Below are 17,658 nucleotides of genomic sequence, written 5' to 3' on the forward strand. Positions count from 1 at the left end.
CCGTGCACTCTATGGTCGCCGAGGGGGAAGGTGGGGGGTGGGTGTGAGGGGGTGCGAGGGGGTGTGTGAGGAGTGGGGGTGTCTGTGGTGTCGTGGGTGGGTGTGCGGGGGTGTATGTGTGTGCGAGTGGGGTGTGGGAGGGTGTCCAGGGGTGTCTGCGTGGGGTGTATGTGAGGGGTGGGTGTGGGTGTACGTGGGGGTGTGCGAGGGTGTCCGTGTGGGGGTACATGGGTGTCTGTTAGCGTGGGGGGGGGGTGTGAGGGTGTGCGCGGGTGTTCGTGTGGGGCGTGCACGGGTGTTGGTGTTTTGGGGTGTTAAGGGCATGGGCCGTGTGCATGCTGGGGTGTGCTTAGGAGGCCTAGTGAGAAGCAGGGGGTGTTTACGTGTTGGGTGTGCACAGGGTGCGTACGTGTGTGTGAACGGGGCGTGTGAGGGTGTTCGTGGGTGTTTTTTTGGGGGGCTGTGTCAGTGGTGTGGGCTATCGGGGGTGGTGGTGTGGGTGTGTATGTAGGGGTACACGTCAGGAGGGTGTGTTAAGTGTTTGCGTGTGTTATACGATGGGATGAGTGGGAGCGTGTGTGGAAGCGGGGCGTGTGAAGGTGTTCGTGGGTAGCTGGGGTGCATGGGTGTATGTTGGGGGGGTGTAGTTACAGGAGTACGTGTTGGATGCGTGGGTGTATGGACTTACGTGTGGGGCTGTAGCCAGTACGTGTGGGGCGGTGTACGATTGGTGTGCGCATGGGTGCTCACGTGAGGGTGTATGCGTGTATACGTGCGATGGTTGTATGTGTCGGTGTAGGGGAACAGGTACGGAGGGGGGTGTCAGGAGCGAGGGTGGTGCGTCTTCACGGTGGGGTGTGAGTGGGGTACGTGTGGGGAGCGTGTGTGTAGGGCTTGTACGGACGGGCGTAGATGTTGGGCTCTGCGTGTGTGTCAGAGCGTGTACCAGGACCTGCAGGTGTGTACCCTGGCCGGTGTCCTGGTGTACCCCGTGCCGCTGCCATCTCGGTGTACCGGCAGTGCCAGCATCCACACTGCACTGAGCATCGCTGCGTGGTGGCGAAGCAGCATCTCGTCACCGTCTCGGTGACGTGCCGTGGCAACGTTGCACACAGCTGCCCTCCCGCTTATATCGGTGCATGAACACACGGTGTGTGCCTGTTGCAGGGGAGAGCTACCCCAAATACCGGCACCGTGCGTGAACACCGTAGTCAAACTGTGCTGTAGTATGTCAGAGCGGTGTCTGAGTGTTGGAGACACCATCAGATGGCACTGGGAGACCATCTCCTGCTACAGGGCTTGGGACAAGAGCAATGCAGCGCCTTCAAAGTTTATTTCCGAGGTTTGGGGAGCGGTGACCGGTGTGGTTCTTTTCCCGGAGCCTCCACAAGTGACAAGGGAAAGGAGACAGGGGAAGGAGGAATGAGGGGTAAAGCAGAAATCCCGTGAGTTGTCGTCCACGCAGTCCTACTCACACACACGCCGGTGTCTGCGTTTTGCTCTCTTGATCTGGAAAATAATGTGCGTACTCTTGGCATCTCATTTACTTCTCCGTTTTAAGAGGTGATGCTCCTTGTGTCCTTGACAATGTTCCTTTGCCCACAGGCTGACATTTCATTTGTGGCTCCCCGTGGGAAGAGCTGTTTAAAGCAAAGTCACGTTAGACCCAATGAAAATTTTAACCCATTTATTTGTTTCCTGCTCTCCCCAGGAACGTTGCAGTCAAGATGGCTACGACAGGACTGTATAAAATGGGTGATGGAAGCAACCATGCAACTAACTGCTTCCCTGCCAGGAACATTTTACGTGCAAGTAAAGAAGGTGACACTTCTCTGAGTGCTCCTGGTGAAGTCTCCCTGCAGAATAATGTCGTGTCCATAGGGGCAGGTCCACCGTCCACCCTGTTGTTGGGCCGGACGGAGGGTACATTCAGCTGTGGTTTCCTGTACCAACCTCACAGCTGATAACACAGATTAACAGTTGATAACAGAACTTAAAACAGTGCCCAGAAAGTCTTAAAATTGTTTCAAACGTCATTGAAATGAAGAGGGCAGGATGTCTAGGGCACCCGTTAAACGAGGGCTCCAGCAGGCATCTCTGCATGAGGGAAGCTTCAGGCAGGCACGTGGATAGCACAGTGTGGTTCTCCAGCAGCTATTCTGAGCTAGAGCTTCTCCTTTTTCGCTGGGCTTTAAGAGTCGCATCCGTGAAAGGCTTAGAAATGGCAGAAATGTCTTCTAACATTTGAGAAGTGGTGGAGAGGTCTACTAGGCTGGTCAGGGGTCTGGGGCACAGGACCTTCTAGGGGAGATTGAGGGTGCTGAGCCTGTTTTTTATCAGGCCAAGAGGAGTCCAAGGGGAGATTGTGGCTTACAGCTACCTGAAGGACAGCTACAAACTCTTAACAGTGGCAGACAGCATAACTAAGCCAAAAATTTCACCTTGGCAGGTTTAGGTTGGACGTTAGGAGGAACTTCTTCACAGGGAGGAGGTGCAGCCCTGGGCCAGGTTACCCTGGGAGGTGGTGGAATTGCTAGACAAGCCATGACTGACTGACTGAACGTTGCTGATGGTCCTGCTTTGGGTGGGAGGTTGGATTGGAGATGTCCAGAAGGCTCTTCCAGCCCACACTTCCATGTCTGCAACCTATGGCTCCATTAGCATCTGTGAAGTAGCACGTTTCTCCTCTTCCATGGCTCTGGCTGTAGCTTTAATGTTCCCATCTTAAATTCATGGTCACCTATCATTTTATACTTCATATTTCCCTGTATAGGGGATTTTAAAATGATGGATTTCAGTGTTGGGCTGAAACACCAGGCAGAGTGCAGCTACTTTGAGAAGGGCACATTTGGAGGGTCATGTGCTGGCTGGGATACAAGCATCCTGGCTTGTATCAGCAATAGCGTGGCCAGCAGGACTAGAGCAGTGATTGTCCCCCTGGACTCGGCAGTGGTGAGGCCGCACCTCGAATGCTGTGTTCAGTTTTGGGCCCCCCACTCCAAGAGAGACATTGAGGGGCTGGAGCGTGTCCAGAGAAGGGCAACGGAGCTGGGGAAGGGTCTGGAGCACAAGGCTGATGGGGAGCGGCTGAGGGACCTGGGGTTGTTCAGCCTGGAGAAAAGGAGGCTGAGGGGAGACCTCATCGCTCTCTACAACTGCCTGAAAGGAGGGTGTAGAGAGGTGGGGTCGGTCTCTTCTCCCAGGTAACAAGGATAGGACGAGAGGAAATGGCCTCAAGTTGCACCAGGGGAGGTTTAGACTGGATATGAGGAAATTTTACTTCACTGAAAGGGTTGTCCAGCATTGGAAGAGACTGCCCAGGGAAGTGGTGGAGTCGCCATCCCTGGAGGTATTTAACAGACGTGTGGATGAGGTGCTTAGGGACATGGTGCAGTGGTGGGCTTGGCAGTGTTAGGTTTACGGTTGGACTCGATGATCTTAAAGGTCTTTTCCAACCTAAACGATTCTGTGATTCTGTGCTCACCTTGCCATCTCCTCTGCCTTGGTCCATCATCGTGCCAGGGTCTGGGCGCTGGGCGCTGGCATGCAGAGCTACCCCGAGGGCTCAGACTGAGAAGGGGACCACTGGGAAGACACCACAGCAGGGGAGAAAGCCCCCAGAGTCTGCCTCCATGGAAGAAAATAATGAAGACAATGTCCTGGATGAGCCATTTCTGGTGAGTGCAGTTTTCCTCTGTTATTGCCTAAACTTTCTGATAGCGCTTTGTGGAGCTGCAGAGATCCTGCTGGTGGATGGACTCTGTAGCTGCCTCTCCCTCCCCATCTCCGTGCCACCTTCTCCCCCCTTCCCATGATCCAAGGCACCAGGTGCCCCCCTCACCTGGGGGCAGCCGAGGTCTGGTTTTGGGGCTCAGGTCCCAGGACACGACATACAGGATTGCTGTAGGACTCACCATTTGTGGTTTTTTCTTTTTTTTTCCCTCCTCAGATGAAGCACCACTGTTTGAAGAACCCCTCTGACCTGTGCTCTGTGAACATAAGTGGCCAAAATCTGGTCTCTGTGAGTATCAGAGACTCAAGAAGTATCAGGGAACTGCCTTAAAAGTTGACAACTTTACCACGTTAGTACATGAGTGTCCAGAAATCAGAGAAGACACACGTTAGAAGCAGGCATATTTCCTGCACAGGAAGGTCAGCCAGCCAGCTGTGAACAGGCTTGGAGGATTTGTCCTACAAACTTTCGGATTGTGTCTTCATAACCAAATTAACTTGGTCTTCATTGGTTGTAGACCCTTCCCCACTTACATCCCCTGTTGTTCGAGTTTAGGGATGTTTATCTCAACTATGGTAGGAGTTCAACTTCAGCTTGAGAAGTGACTTTTATTTGGCTTCCTGACTAACTTGCAATGCAAAGAGAAAACGAGCTGAGGTGCTGATAGGTTTTTAGTGTCTTTTTAGGGTTCCCTCCTGGTGCTGTGGAGGACAGATGTACTAAATCGTAGGGTGGCTACGTTTGCTGGGTCACACGTAGGTATGAGATATGGCCCAGGAGCCCTGCGACACACACAGGGGAGCAAGGTCAGCAGTGAGGACACAGAGGGGGCTTTGCTTTGGGGCTCAACTAATCTGGGTCTTCTGGATGTTGGTCACTGAGGCAGCTGCGCATTAAGCGCATACTCTGAGGGGTGCTCTCCATAGTCAGAAAAACAAATGAAGACCTAATTATGGGAAATGCTGTGATTTAGGCAAGCTGAGAAAACGAGAGATCCAGTTGCTTCAGATCAGTTTAGGGCTGGAGTGGAATGATTTTTTTTTTTTCTGTATTTTTCAGGCTAAAGAAGATGATTTTGAGAAATTTGATTGCGTTGCTTTTATAAATGCTGCTGAGAACCTGCTGACGCTAGGTAAGGGATTGCGTTACCAAAAAATAGATGCTGCTTTTCAACCCAGGGAAGCTTATGCTTGTCTGAACACAGGTCTAGAGCTTTACAAAGAGGTTTAAGATACGCATGCAGCACTTCTTTGCAGAATTGCTTCCTTCCTGTTACTGAGCTGAAATCCTTGCGCTAATTCCCTTTATTGTAACGATAATTGTGTGCCACTGTGGTATCCTTTTCATTATTAGAACACAAAGCTCTTCACAAAGAAAATCCCTATGTAATATATAGAAGCGTGGAATAATGAAACCACTTGTCCCAAAGGCTCAGGAGGTTAATAGTAGAGCTGGGAGGTGAATCCAAATCCAGTGTCATGGGCTCAGTTAATTTGAAGAAGAAAAAAGGAAATCCGTTTATAAGTAGTAAAACATATAAGCTAAATGTGCCATCAGTGGCTTCAAGCAATAATCCAGTTGGGGGTGGGGGCAAATGCATGAAAGCAAACCAGATGTCTAAGGAGTAGGCTGGTGGGGCATCATCTATTGTGCAGAAAACCATCTAACTGAGCTGGCATTTTCTTTCAAACATGATAATACTAGTGCTCTCGTTCTTGCTGGTTTTGGTCCATTCCAGACCCGGGTGACACATGGCTTGTTCTGTTACCACTATTCCTCACTCACTGGAGCGTTTCCTTTTCCAACCTTGCAGAGCCGTTTCGGAAGTTTCCAGGGCTGCGGGAACTGGAACTTTCCTTGAATGGACTAAGAAATCTGAAAATCACCGCTGGAGACTTCCTGCATTTGGAAGTAAGATGAGGGGGATCTGAGACCTTATCCCTCTCCTCCAAACTGTCACGCTGAAGCCTACACGTAGCGTTGACGTGTGTCCCTGCAGTGTGAGTTCTCTGAAACTGCAGGGTCATTCTCTCTTCCTGCTTCCTTCTGATTCTGGGATGTCCTTTCTGCTGTGTCCCTCAAGGACCTTCACATCTTGCTTCTTCCCGCAGAGCAATCCTTCACAGATGGCCATTGCTCAGCCCCTTGCCACAGGACTCCTTGTTTCCCCTGTGATGAGCCACCCCCTTTGCTGTAGGATCCTCTCCCTGCAGTCTGTCAGTCACCTGTGGCATCTCTCACCTCCCTGATGCCCTGGCAGATCCCCATCCTCCTCCACACTGTGCTCTCCCTCTTTGCATCCCGTCCTCCTCCTCTCCAGATAGGTGTCTGCAGTTTCCCCAACTTATGGGCTGCCTTTCTAACACAGCAATGGGGTCAGTTTGTTTTTTCTTTAAAAAAGAGACAAAGTGGATCCTAAGAACAAGCAACTGTGCCTGGGGTGATGGCTTTAGTCGTCCTCTCCATCCAGCTTGGAGTGGGTCTCTGCCACAGAGAGCTCAGGTGCTGGCTTAGCTATACTGACCTTATCTAGGCTTGCTCTCTTTGAGGAGGTGTCCTTGCCTGAATTTCTCTCTTTCACTGTACACACGGTTTCTGATTGCTGCTGGATATAAAGTTTCATCTTAAAAGGCTTCTTTCTGCTTGTCTCATTCAAAGAATTGTTGGTGGCTCAGCTGTCAGCTCTGTACACTCGGATCCTGGCCCCCCTCCTGCCTGCAGGCTTTGGAAGGTCCCCAAACCCACGAAGCTCTCCCGTGTTTCTCCCATGCACTGTTGGTGACCTGCTCAGGCTTTGACTCAGTGGGCACGTGCCCAGGTGATGGGTAACCAAATCTCCAAGGCTCATGAGGCCAGGGTTGATCCTGTCCATCCCTGTGTGTCTCTGTGTGAGCAGCCTTGTCACTGGCGTCAGCTACGAAAGGTGGGGATGGGACCCACCTAAACTCCCCTTCCTGCCATGCCCCCGTGGATCCCAGCTTCATCCATGACCAATGTCCGGGATCTTGTTTGCTGACAGCCTGGAGAAATCAGCCCTGGGAAGGCTGATTGGAAATTTGTATTAAATTGATTTGGAAAGTGCTTTGAGCTCCTCCTGGGGAAATGCAGCCTATTGTAATGCCCCAGCAAAGCTATTCCTGTTCACGTATCCTAGAAACCCTCGCTCCCAGCAGGGTCTGCTCCCTGGCTTTTTCCTGCCTGTTCTCCCGTGAGTCACACGTGCGAGTGGGGGATCAGCCCTGAGCACTCCTGCCAAGGTGCAGAGTCCCACCACTGGAAGTGAAGTCCCTGCAAGTCAGAGACGCTCACAGCATCACTCTAGGGTGGGCAGTAGCATGACTGAAAGTCTCCTGTAAATACTTAATATCTACCTGGGGAAAGCCAACAGAGATTGTTCTTTGCTCCAGGGGATTGTTTCTTCTGTTTCCTTCAGGATCTGGATCTCTCCTACAATAACTTGTCCCCCCAGGACATTCGGACATTGGGAGATTTGTTCCAGCTCAAAGTCCTTCGCTTGACGGCCAACGGGCTTCGGTCTCTGCCTCCAGACCTGGCAGGCTCGTGGGAGTAAGTGCACACAGCAAGTGCTGCTTCGGCTTGGTGGGGAGCTGCCGGCATGCTGGTGGGGTGCAGCGGGCAGGCAGGCAGGGTGATGGAGCAGTGGGGATGGCAAAGGCAGTGGTGAGCGGCGAGGGTGGGCAGCCTGGGATTTATCAGTCTGGGCAGCAAACTGGGCAGCAAACTGGGCAGCAAACTCTTCCCTTGCAAACTGGAAGATCAAATAACCTAATGGTCGGTGCTGGCAAGTGTTATCCCAGCTCAGCCCCAGATCACCCAGGACATCTGCTGTCACCAGCAGCTAGAGAGGAACCTCTGGACAGTGATTCAGCAGCCCTGTCGGGTGGCCGAGCCATGTGAGTAGGATGCTATTTATTCGTCGTTAATTAGACCCTTCACGTATAGCTTAGCCACAGTCGCCGTGCCAAGGTATCCACCGTTTGCCATTGTTGGAGATAAGACGCTGAGCTAGATGGTCATTTGGACGGATTCAATTTAGCTGCTTTGAGGTAGGAAATCGGTTTTCTATTTAAAGAATGAAAACAGCCCTAGCCCAGTCTCCCAGTGGAAACATCTTCCCCCCGGTGACAGCAAATGATGTGTTTTTCACCTGTCTTTGCTTGAGTCTGTTATTAATGAGCCTCTTTGTATCTGCAGCTCTGCTCATTTAAGGTTTCCATCTCTGGAGGTCTTGTCGCTGGATGACAATCATCTGTCAGATCCGAGCGTCTTTGTGAGCCTGTCTCATCTCTGCAGGTAAGGAAGCACCTGGCAGCAGACGGCTCTGGTTTTTGGGGGCTGGCAGCTGCCTCCGTCAGCTGTTGCACAGTACAGGCTTAAAATGAAAAACAAAATCTTTGAGATTCACTCGGATACTTCCCTCTTTAGTCTCTCTAGTATTGCAAATGGGACTGAACGGAAGCAAACAGCCTGCTGCAAAGCACGAGCTGGCCAAACCCGGCAGGTGGCTGGTAATTCAGCTCCTGCCCTGGGTGTTCGCTCATCTCCAGGTCTGATTTGAGAAATGGCAGTCGCTTTCTCCATTTTCCCTTCTTCGTCCCAGATTCGTCATTATTTCAGCGCAGCAGCACTTGGAAAGGCTGTGGATCAGCTCCCTCTGTTTAACGTGGGCTTTTGTGATTCAGCTAGAGAGGAGTCACTAGGAAAGGGGGCAGCTCACATGCCCCTCAGCTGGGCTGTGCTGGCTTTGGGGACAGCGCAGAGACCTTTTGATGTTCCTCTGGTGCTTCCAGTGCTGTGAACTGGAGGTGGGAATTGGGTCTGGCTTGTTGCCCTGGCTCTGCCAAGACATTCCTGGAGGAAACTGCACATTGTCTGCAGCGTTCGTGAGAGCGGAGAGGGAGCGAGCAAGGTTTAGGCATGAGACTGCAGGGCTGGAGTGCAGAGGTTTGGGTTTCCGCTCTTCCCTAAGCTGTCTTGTGGCCTTGGGCAAGCGCATTGGTGATGTTATACTTCCATGGGAAGGTGGAACATTGTTAGGGAATCCCAGTAGGACCGCAGCTTGTCAGAGCCCTGGGTGATTTAATGAACTGCCAGGATGTCTCCTTGTCCATGAAATTCTCATCAAGAGGTGAACTTAGAGCTAGGTGACCCTCAGGCTGGTGTGGGGGACCGAAGTCACCGCCTTCAGGGGCGACGCCAGGCTGTGCCAAGAACTGAACCTGTGGTGGGGGGTTGGAGAGGAGGGGGAACAGGGCAGCGAGATGCGGGTGTCACGGATGCCTCCGCTCTGCTGCTGGGAAGCTCAGCGAGGAGGCAGGTCGAGGGCCAGCTCCCTGCCCTGCGGGTGCCGGAGCGAACAGATGGCCTGGTGCCTACACCGATCGCAATCATGGAGTTTCTCACGCATTTCCTTTTCCAATAGCCTGAGGGAGCTGAATCTGGACAGGAACGGGATTTCGGCTGTGCCCTACCTACACCAAGCAGAGAGCAGGCAGTTCTTCCTCCACCCCGCGCTGGACGGCGACAGCTTCAGGGCAGAGTGGTACAAGTCCCTAAGCAGCCTCTGGCAGCAGCCCCGGTTGCCGCAGCAGGAGGACATGGAGGTGCCAGCAGAGCTGGAAGCAAAGAAAGGACAGCTTGAATATGTCATGTTACAGAACGACAGGGATCCGGACAGGACGGGTGAGCAGCGCCTGCCTCTCCCGGCCCGTAATGAAACCATGGGGTGTTTCAGTGGGAGAGGGCTCCGTTATGTCAGGCTGAGGATCTGCTGGATGCTTACTAGTGAGTGAAGCAGCTTGACAAAATTAAAACAGTGAGGGAGGGATACATGGGACCATTTTAGACATCTGAGCTAACCTCTACAGACCCTCTATAATTACCGGGAGCTTACTGGACATGAATCACCCTAAAGCAGACATCTCCCATGGTTCAGACAGAAGTGCTCCTTTCTCTCTCCTGGACTTCTCCAGGGTAGCTTGCTCCAAAGGAGACATTGCATGCTGGCTGGGAGGAAAACTGGCAAAAATAGGGAAAAAATTCAGGTTGGGAAGTGGATTAGTGTGGATCCTGGACAAGCAGAGGGCAGGAAGGTTGTATGAGTAGGTAGCCCACGCACAGGTCTTCATTTCTGGGGTAGGTAGGTCAGCTCTCCCCTCTGGATGTCCTTACTGAAGCGTGATGCACACACCATGCTGGGCCACGCGGTGGGATGGATCCAGAGGCTGCCTGGTGTCTCCTGCGTGGATCGGGCTGTGACGGAGGCTGCCGGTGGGGCTCCTCCAAGCACTTCTCCTGTCCCCTGGCTCGCTGCAGCGGTCCCTGTTGTTAGGTATTTGTGGAGCAGGCAACGCTGCAACTTCTGGTGCTGGCCTGGCGGTAGCAGCATGATGTAGGAAAGGCATCGTGCTCACGGGCGAGATTCCAAACCAAAATCTACCTGCAGGGAGCTCCTGGCTGTCCTCAGGCCAGTAAGCAGGGTTTCTGCTATGTTTAAGGGATGTGGACCTCACCTGGAGCGATGGGGCTGTCAGCAAGCCTGCTACAGTGGGTCTGATCCCCCCCTCACCTTGGGCACGTCTTGCCGTTGAGCCAGATCCTGCCTGATGCTGATTTGCTTTTCCAGGGTAAATCCAGCCTTGCCATGGCTGGGGCTGGCCCAGCGCTCGGCTTCACGTAGAAACCCTCACTTTGCTTGTGTTTCATTGCAGAAGTCGTTTTTAATTCTGGCTCTCGGGAACATCCAGCGCTGGTAAGAACCGTTAGCTGATCTGTGATTTGGGGTGTGAGCTCCAAAACTTTCCTTCCCCAAGCCTCTCAGCTGAGTTTCAATAAACCCCTGGGTACAGCCGGGACTCTGGGTGCCTACAAGGCTTGCAGTGAGTATTGTCTCTCATCAGGGAGATCAGGAGCAAATTTTCCCATAACCAAGAGACACTGGAGCTTAAACTTACATCACTTTCAAATAAAAGCTGAGTTGCTGCTTGCTCGTGACTGTGTGCCCTCCCTGCATGGGGAAGTGTGTTCTGCGGCTCAGGTGGGGACTGAAGCTCAGGAGCTGGGAGTTCGTTCATTCTTAGCACTGTCATCTTTTCCCCCACATTTATTGACATGATGCTCTTCAGAATCAGATGTTTGAAGCCAAAGACCCTGATTTTTATTAAAACTTGAGTAAGGGGCTGAGCCCTTCAGAGGTGCTGAGCACTTGCAGCATGTTCTAGTGTAACACACACGTGCATGCACACTCCCTGAGAGCACGGCTGCTTCTCCCTGGGCTTGTGCACATTTTCAGTGCTGGATGATGGAGTTTGGTGCATTTGGCGTGACTGCCTGGAGGGCTCCCACAGTAACGCAGAGGCCAGAGCAAGCTGCCACGAGACAACCTCTGAAGCGGGTCTGAACCAAAAGATCTTCAAATTACAGCTGCGTTTGGGCTCAGGAGGGTGGTATCCTGCCACTGGAGGTGTCTCTTGCCACCGGAGCCTCTGGAGCAGTGTCTCTGCTCACGCTCTTCCTCCTCTCTTTAAGGTTGTTCCCAGGGAGGGAGAACCATCTGCCTCGAAGACTCTGCTGGCTCCCTCCACGCGCAGGGACATTCGTGCTCCCTTTCCTGAACTGAAGCGTCTCAGCCTGGCCTTCAACAAGGTGATCTGGGTCCTGTGGCTCCGGATAGGTATAAAGATTCAGCTGCCTGTGCTTGGCGTTACTGCCCTGGGAGACACCCTGGCCTTTAGCTGCCACTGCAAAAGGGCGTAGCTCTCCCAGGCTTCAGCATCCAACTGCCAGCCCACGGGGATGTGTCAGATATCCAGGATCTCTCGGGTGGGACAGGACGCCTATTTAGGCAGCTGAATTGCACCCAGCTTGTCTAAACCCCTGCAAATTCGGGGATTTCATCAGAGAATATATGAAGGATTGCCCTCCCCCTGGACTGATCCTTTGCTGGAGCTGCCCTGTGGACAGTGATGTCTCATCGAAGACTTTAGTGCCAGGCTATACTTGTCTGCTGAGCCACATCGGGTTCTCAGTGTGCCCCAATGGACAAGAAACACACAACAATATTTAAGCTCCTCTTCCTGGTGCTTTTGGCTCCTGCCCAGGGCGTAACTCACGCTGCTTCCCAGCCGGGCGAGCTGACAGTGCCGAGTTACCGCTGCTCAGCACCCTGGGGTGTGATGGTGTGGCTCTGCCCGCTTGCAAAGTGAGCTCTGCTGCCGTTCCCCATGTGTCGTCACCCTGTTTTAGGTCACTGCCTTGTCGGTGAGCTGGTTTCTAGCTGCCATGCCCTGGCCAGGCTGTGGTTTGGACCACGGGGTGGAGAGGCAGGTGGAGAGGAGCTGCTTCTCCACCCTGCAGCTCTTCTGAGCCTTGGAGGCACCAGTCCTCTCACTGCAGCAGGCAGGAGGGAGAGAGGAGTGCTGCCTCTGCCCTCAGTACTCGCGTGGGCATCACTGGTTAAGGGATGCCATCTTCCTCCTCCTCCTCCCCACTGCAAGTACCTGCCCAGTGCCAAGGTCCCCACGCATTGGAGGGACGTCCTTTGGTGGGAGGGTTGGGATGAAACTCTTGAAACTCTACAGCCTCCGGCATGACTCAGTGCTTAGAAACAGTAAACTATTTTATCTTGCAGATCGCAGATGAGACAGCTCTCTTACCTGTGGCTTTCTTCCTGTGCCTGAAGGAGCTGACGTTTCACAACAACCCTCTTACCACCACCCGCAGTGGTACAGTATGAGCCCAGCTCTGTGGGGGGACTTCTGCTTTGTCCCTCCTTCATGGTTAGCTCTCTGGGACAGGGACCATGTTGCCTTTCAGTGTTCGGACATTCCTGCCATGCTGGCCCTGGTCCAGGCCCTCAGGAAGGTGCTTTAATCATTGCTGCTCTCTAAAGAGCAACGCGGATGAGCACTGCTCTTGCAAACGCTGTTAATGCCCTGCTGCTGCTCCTGGCCCCATCGAAGTCCGTAACAACCCATCCGTGACTGCAGCAGCGCAGTCTCAGGGTAAATTTTGCTCCCCAAGTGGTGTTTATCCCACAGAGGGCTTGTCTGAAGCTGCTCCAGGTTTCCTCCTGCAGCAGCTTTCTGAGCAGGGGGGATAAACCCCAAACGTGCCCGTGGCCTCCACAGGCAACATTTGAAGGTAGCCAGAAGGACGCTGATGAAACGTTGCAATGGTGTTGCTCCCTGCAGGAGCTATGCGTAGACTAGTAAATAAAACAGGTCAGGACTGCTCTTCTGGCCTTGGTGGCACGTAGCCCAGTCCGGCGTGTGTCCTTAGGGCTAAAGCATCTCCCTACAAAACAGGGTGGCTTCTGCTCTGGTCCCTGGGCAGTGCCATGCTCTGAGCTGAGCCTGGGGTTAGCTGGCACAGTGTGCTGCCGGTGAAGGAGCAGGGCATGGGCTCTCCACCAGCTGCCTGCAGCTCTGGTGAACCTCTGCTCCTCCAGGGCAGCCACCTCTGCTGACCCGGCTCCTCCAGCACAATCTGGGGATTAAACTTGTCCGACAGAAGAGCCTATCTGTGGAGAGGTGGCACTTCTCCATCCCGCTCAAAGCCAGCCGCAAGGTAAGGAGGGACGCGCCTCGGGAGCATGGGCTCTTTCCTGCCTAAGGCAGGGATGAAACCCTTGCTGCAATACTCAGGGCAGGACTGCCCAGGAACCGACTTGCTGGGGAGCACGGGAAGAGCTGGTGGGACACACGGATCCCAGCGGGGTTGGAAGGATGGAGGGAAGGGTGGGAAGGATTGGAGGTATTTTGCTTGGGATGAGGCTGGGGAGTCCAAGCACCCCCTTATTGCTGCCCCAGGCAGGGTTTGTCCCTGGGTTTTTGGGTTCGGCCCTGCTCATCGGCCTTGGCTGAGGGATCCTATGGGACTGAAGCTGCTGCCAGGGTGTCCCTGAAGCCAGGGCTGCCCTGGCACTGTAAGGACCAGCCTCCAGCCGCCGGACCCGACCCTACGCTGACACTCGTGGCAGCGTGCATGGACGTCCATCGTGTCCCCCATAGGTCACGTTGCGTCTCCCCAAAGTCACCAAGCGGCCGCTGATGCTGGAAGCTCCTGCCAAGACCTTTCTGTGGAAACAGCTCCCAGCTGTGGTGGAGGCTCCAAGAGATGCTGCACCTCCGAGTCCGGCCCAGCCACTGCCCGTTGCCAGCTCCGTGACTCCAGCCGGCAACCAGCGGACGGCGCTGGGGGAAGGAGAAGGTGACTCCAGACCTCCTCCTGGCTCAGCCGAGGAGGACGTTGCATCCTTCTTCATGACGCAGGTGAGGCCAGGCTGTAAACGTTTGGGACCGCAGGGCTTGTCCAGAAATGGTCCATAGATGGATCTTTGTTTCCTACGTGAATGAACCGTGTGCACGTGCTGTGGGTACCAGTGGTTATAACCCTCCTTTGACTGCAAGGGATTTAAGGAAGGAAGCACTAGCAAGAAGCACAAATGCAACGTTGTGACCAAGAATTGGTGGCCTATTTTGCAGGGTGGCACGGGGCTGTGCTGGCTTGGTGGGTAGCCCCAACGGCAGGAGCTCATTAGTCCAGCACTGTGCCTGCAGCATCTGCTGGAAAACTCCCTCCTAGAGCTCACGAGGGCAGCTTTGTGACTTGATTTCCCTGAAAATCTTGGGATTATTAGGGCAAAAAAAGTCTGCACTGGGATGGGGATGGCCCCTCTCTCCTCTGTGCCCAGTCCCGCTGAGCAGAGATGGGATGAAATGGTGCCTGCATGGCTCAGTGCCATTGGGAGAGACCTCTGTCCACTGCAGGACAGGCTCTGGCTGACTCCATCAGCTTGACTGGTAAGAAAGGGCTGCTGTGAACTCCTTTATTTTGCTGCTTTGAGGTGGAGGATGTGTCCAGACCCCTGCTGAGACCTGTGGCAGGGGGCGGGCTGGAGAAGAGGAGTGAGCAGAGGGGGGAAGGAAGCTCCCAGGTGGTTCCAGAGCGATACAAAGGCTACGAGGAGCTGCTCGGTGGAGACACAGACCCAGATTTTATTGAGCCAGTCGGTGAGTGAAGATAGCAGAGGGTTCTTGCTTAGAAAAGCCTTGGCAGATTGATGAACAGTATGGTCCACTGACCAAGAAAGAAGCAGCAAAGGCTTTTATTGGCCTGTTTTCCCTCTGGTTCACAGGGATACAGAAGAACGTGCAAGCGCTGTACTACATCCTGAAACACCCCTTGGTTTACCGGGACACAAAGCCACGACTGGACAATGTACAGAAGCCCTACGTGCCTCGGAAAAAGGTAACGAGTCAAAGCTCTGAAGGGAAAACGGTTGTGTCTGTATCTGGATCAGCCCACGTGTCTGGATGGATGCTCAGAGCCTGAGTGTGGGCTTGGCCCCAGTTCCCGATCCCAGCGCCTCCCTGTTCTCTCTCCCCCGTGGCGTGGTGCACGCAGCCCCCGTGGGAACCGACCTGTAGGGATGGGGCAGCTCAGCACACTGGGGCTGGGAAACGGCCAAGAGCCGTCCTAGCCCCCGGGCAGCGCGGGAGGAACCGCTTGTCACCGAGCTGGAGAAAGCCAGCTGGAGAAAGCCAGCCCCGTCCCACGTCCCACGGGAGGTGGAGGAAACGGCACCCGAGCAGGGTCTGCGGGGTGGGTTGTAGTAGAACTACGGTCCTGGAATCCGCTGCGCTGCTCTGGGGTTGTGGAAAGCTGATCCAGTGTTGCTCAATAATCGTAAGTTGGTGTCTAAACCAGACCAGCTTCGTCCAAAAGAGACCATCTCACCTACCTCGTGCAGGAGCATGGGCCCATGTTAGTTTAGGAGAGGGGGCAGGAAAAGGAGCTGGAGGATCATCGGCCTGGAGGGTGGAGGGGAGGCTCGCTGCAGCCTCCTGGTCTTCCTTGCAGCATGGGAGGATGCCCGGCCCTCCTGCCCGAAAGACAAAAGCAGAGGTCCTGGAAGGAACCCTGATGGCCATGAGAAACACCTCCACCATCACTGAAGTCCCCTTGGGTACGTTCCTGCATTCCCAGTCTCTCCTGTTGAGGGCACCGCACAGGCAGGGGCAGGATCTGAGCATAAAGGTGTCCCTGAGCTGGCGGGGTCCTGGGGTACGGCGGAGTTGGGAACGGAGGGTCCCCCCGTTCCAGCAGCCTCACCCCATATCCCTGCGGAGAGGACAGGGGCTTCGCCTGCTGAACGCCCTCAGCCCACCACGAGGTTGGACCCCGATGCTCTGCCTGCTGGTTAACAGAGGGGTAAATGCAACGCAGACACTGCTGGGGTCCCTTGGCACCCCAAACCCAGCTGGTGGGAGAACGGCCTTAGAATAAAAGTGGTTTTGCCCCTGAGATGAAGCAGGACTTGGGTCTCCGAGCACTGGCCATGTTTTATCTCCATCCCCGCCCCAATGGTGGTACAATCCTGAACTGCTAGTGCAAGCAGGACCCAGCTACTCCCCGGTGCTTTTTCTTTTCCCTGCACTGACCAGGGAAGAGCAGAGGAAGAGAGGCAAGAAATTAAGGAAACTTAATTTCCTTTCTGCCACCTACACTAAGAGCCACTGCCCAGGCTTGAACCCAGCACATCTGTCTTCACTCTCGAGTCACTCAAGACCACCGGTGCCTTTTTGGGGCTCCCGTGTTTCACGCGGGTGCCAGGACAGAGCTCGATCCCCACAGCCGCCTCTGTGCCCCTGCCACGGTGACATGCCCCATGCTGCAGGGACGGGAGGGCTGGGGCCGCTGGCAGGAGGAGGCAAGGGAGGGAAGATCAAATATTGCAGCCAAGGAGCCGTCCCATCGCTCCGCTCGCACCCCTGGCCTTTTCCAGCGTCTGTTTTGCAAAAGAGGAAATCCAGCTCCAAGGTGCACCGGGAAGCACGGAGGCTGATGGAGGAATTCCGGGAGGTATTCGAGATCCCCCCTGCAACTGTCGGCGAGGAGATGGCCAAGCCGTCGGATGAGGTGCAGGTGGTAAAAGCCCTTCTTGCAGAGGCAACATCCAAGCAGGGGAGCCCCAAACAGCTACAGCTGCCAGGGAAGAGAGTGGCCAAGAAGGTGCCCAAAGTTTAGTCCGCAGTATAGCCAGGGGTTTAATAAAGCATCCCACACCTTGGTCCTCTTGGATAAAATGTACGTTATTTTGTAACTTGTTTGGAGCCATTTTTCCCCTCCTGCGGTTGGAAAATGGAGTGCGGTGACAAGATTCATCTCAGGCTTTCAGGCAGCGACTTCCAGCTTGAAAGCACCGATACAGCCACAACGCTGCCATGACAGGACATGAAAACCATGTCTGCTCGCTGTTGTGCTCTGCAGTTCCTGGAAAATAAGGTGTGTGCTCACCCATCCCTGCACAAAAACCGACTTGTAAGAAAAACTGCTGCACCCTCTGGGCATTGCAGGGAGGTTTTGGCCAGCAATGAACAGGGCAGAGAGCGCTGTGACCGCCCCGTCCCGTGACGAACACGGAGTGGCAAGCTAATACGAGCTGGTTCCCTCGGCTCTTGCCCGCTGTCCCAGCATCGGTCTGTCCCGCAGCCAAGCGCTGCGGAAAATCCGTCTCGCGCCAGGGCGGTGCTGCCAGCGCTGCTCGCGGCAGCTCTGAGCACGGAGCCCCATCCCGCCGCAGGTACGTGCCTGCCCAGCCGGACCCGAGCGTGCTCAGGGAGCTGAGCTGGGCACAAAATAGTTATTAAAAACCCAAATCCATCCCCCGGTCTGGCACCCCTAAAAACAGTTGTGTCAGTGCAACCGGAGGGGTTGGCACAAGCGACAGGGAGCGACGGAGGATGCTCACCTCCCACTGGCTGCTTACCTGCATGAAAAATATGTCATTATACTCACCTTCACCTTTTTTTTTTTTTTCTCCCCTGCAAAACATTAATCAACAACCTCATTCAGCCTGTAGCCCCTTCGGGACAGGCAGCAGTAGGATCCTGCTTGTTTCC

General features: G+C 54.2%; 1 protein-coding gene across 1 annotated transcript; it reads left to right on the top strand.

The window, feature by feature from the left end:
• The first annotated feature begins 920 nt into the window (after positions 1 to 920).
• XRRA1 (X-ray radiation resistance associated 1) lies at positions 921 to 17,155 on the top strand. The gene is made up of 18 exons (XM_072850987.1): positions 921 to 1,521; positions 1,712 to 1,821; positions 3,523 to 3,677; positions 3,950 to 4,021; positions 4,793 to 4,865; positions 5,547 to 5,644; positions 7,167 to 7,300; positions 7,949 to 8,047; positions 9,177 to 9,436; positions 10,465 to 10,505; positions 11,282 to 11,398; positions 12,384 to 12,477; positions 13,203 to 13,321; positions 13,765 to 14,025; positions 14,601 to 14,766; positions 14,892 to 15,004; positions 15,617 to 15,722; positions 16,542 to 17,155. Coding segments are annotated over exons 1-18 (2,262 nt in total). The 5' UTR covers positions 921 to 1,519; the 3' UTR covers positions 16,784 to 17,155.
• The last annotated feature ends 503 nt before the right edge of the window (positions 17,156 to 17,658 follow it).

Source organism: Ciconia boyciana, chromosome 1 (assembly GCF_034638445.1).
Source record: "Ciconia boyciana chromosome 1, ASM3463844v1, whole genome shotgun sequence".
Lineage (NCBI taxonomy): Eukaryota > Metazoa > Chordata > Aves > Ciconiiformes > Ciconiidae > Ciconia > Ciconia boyciana.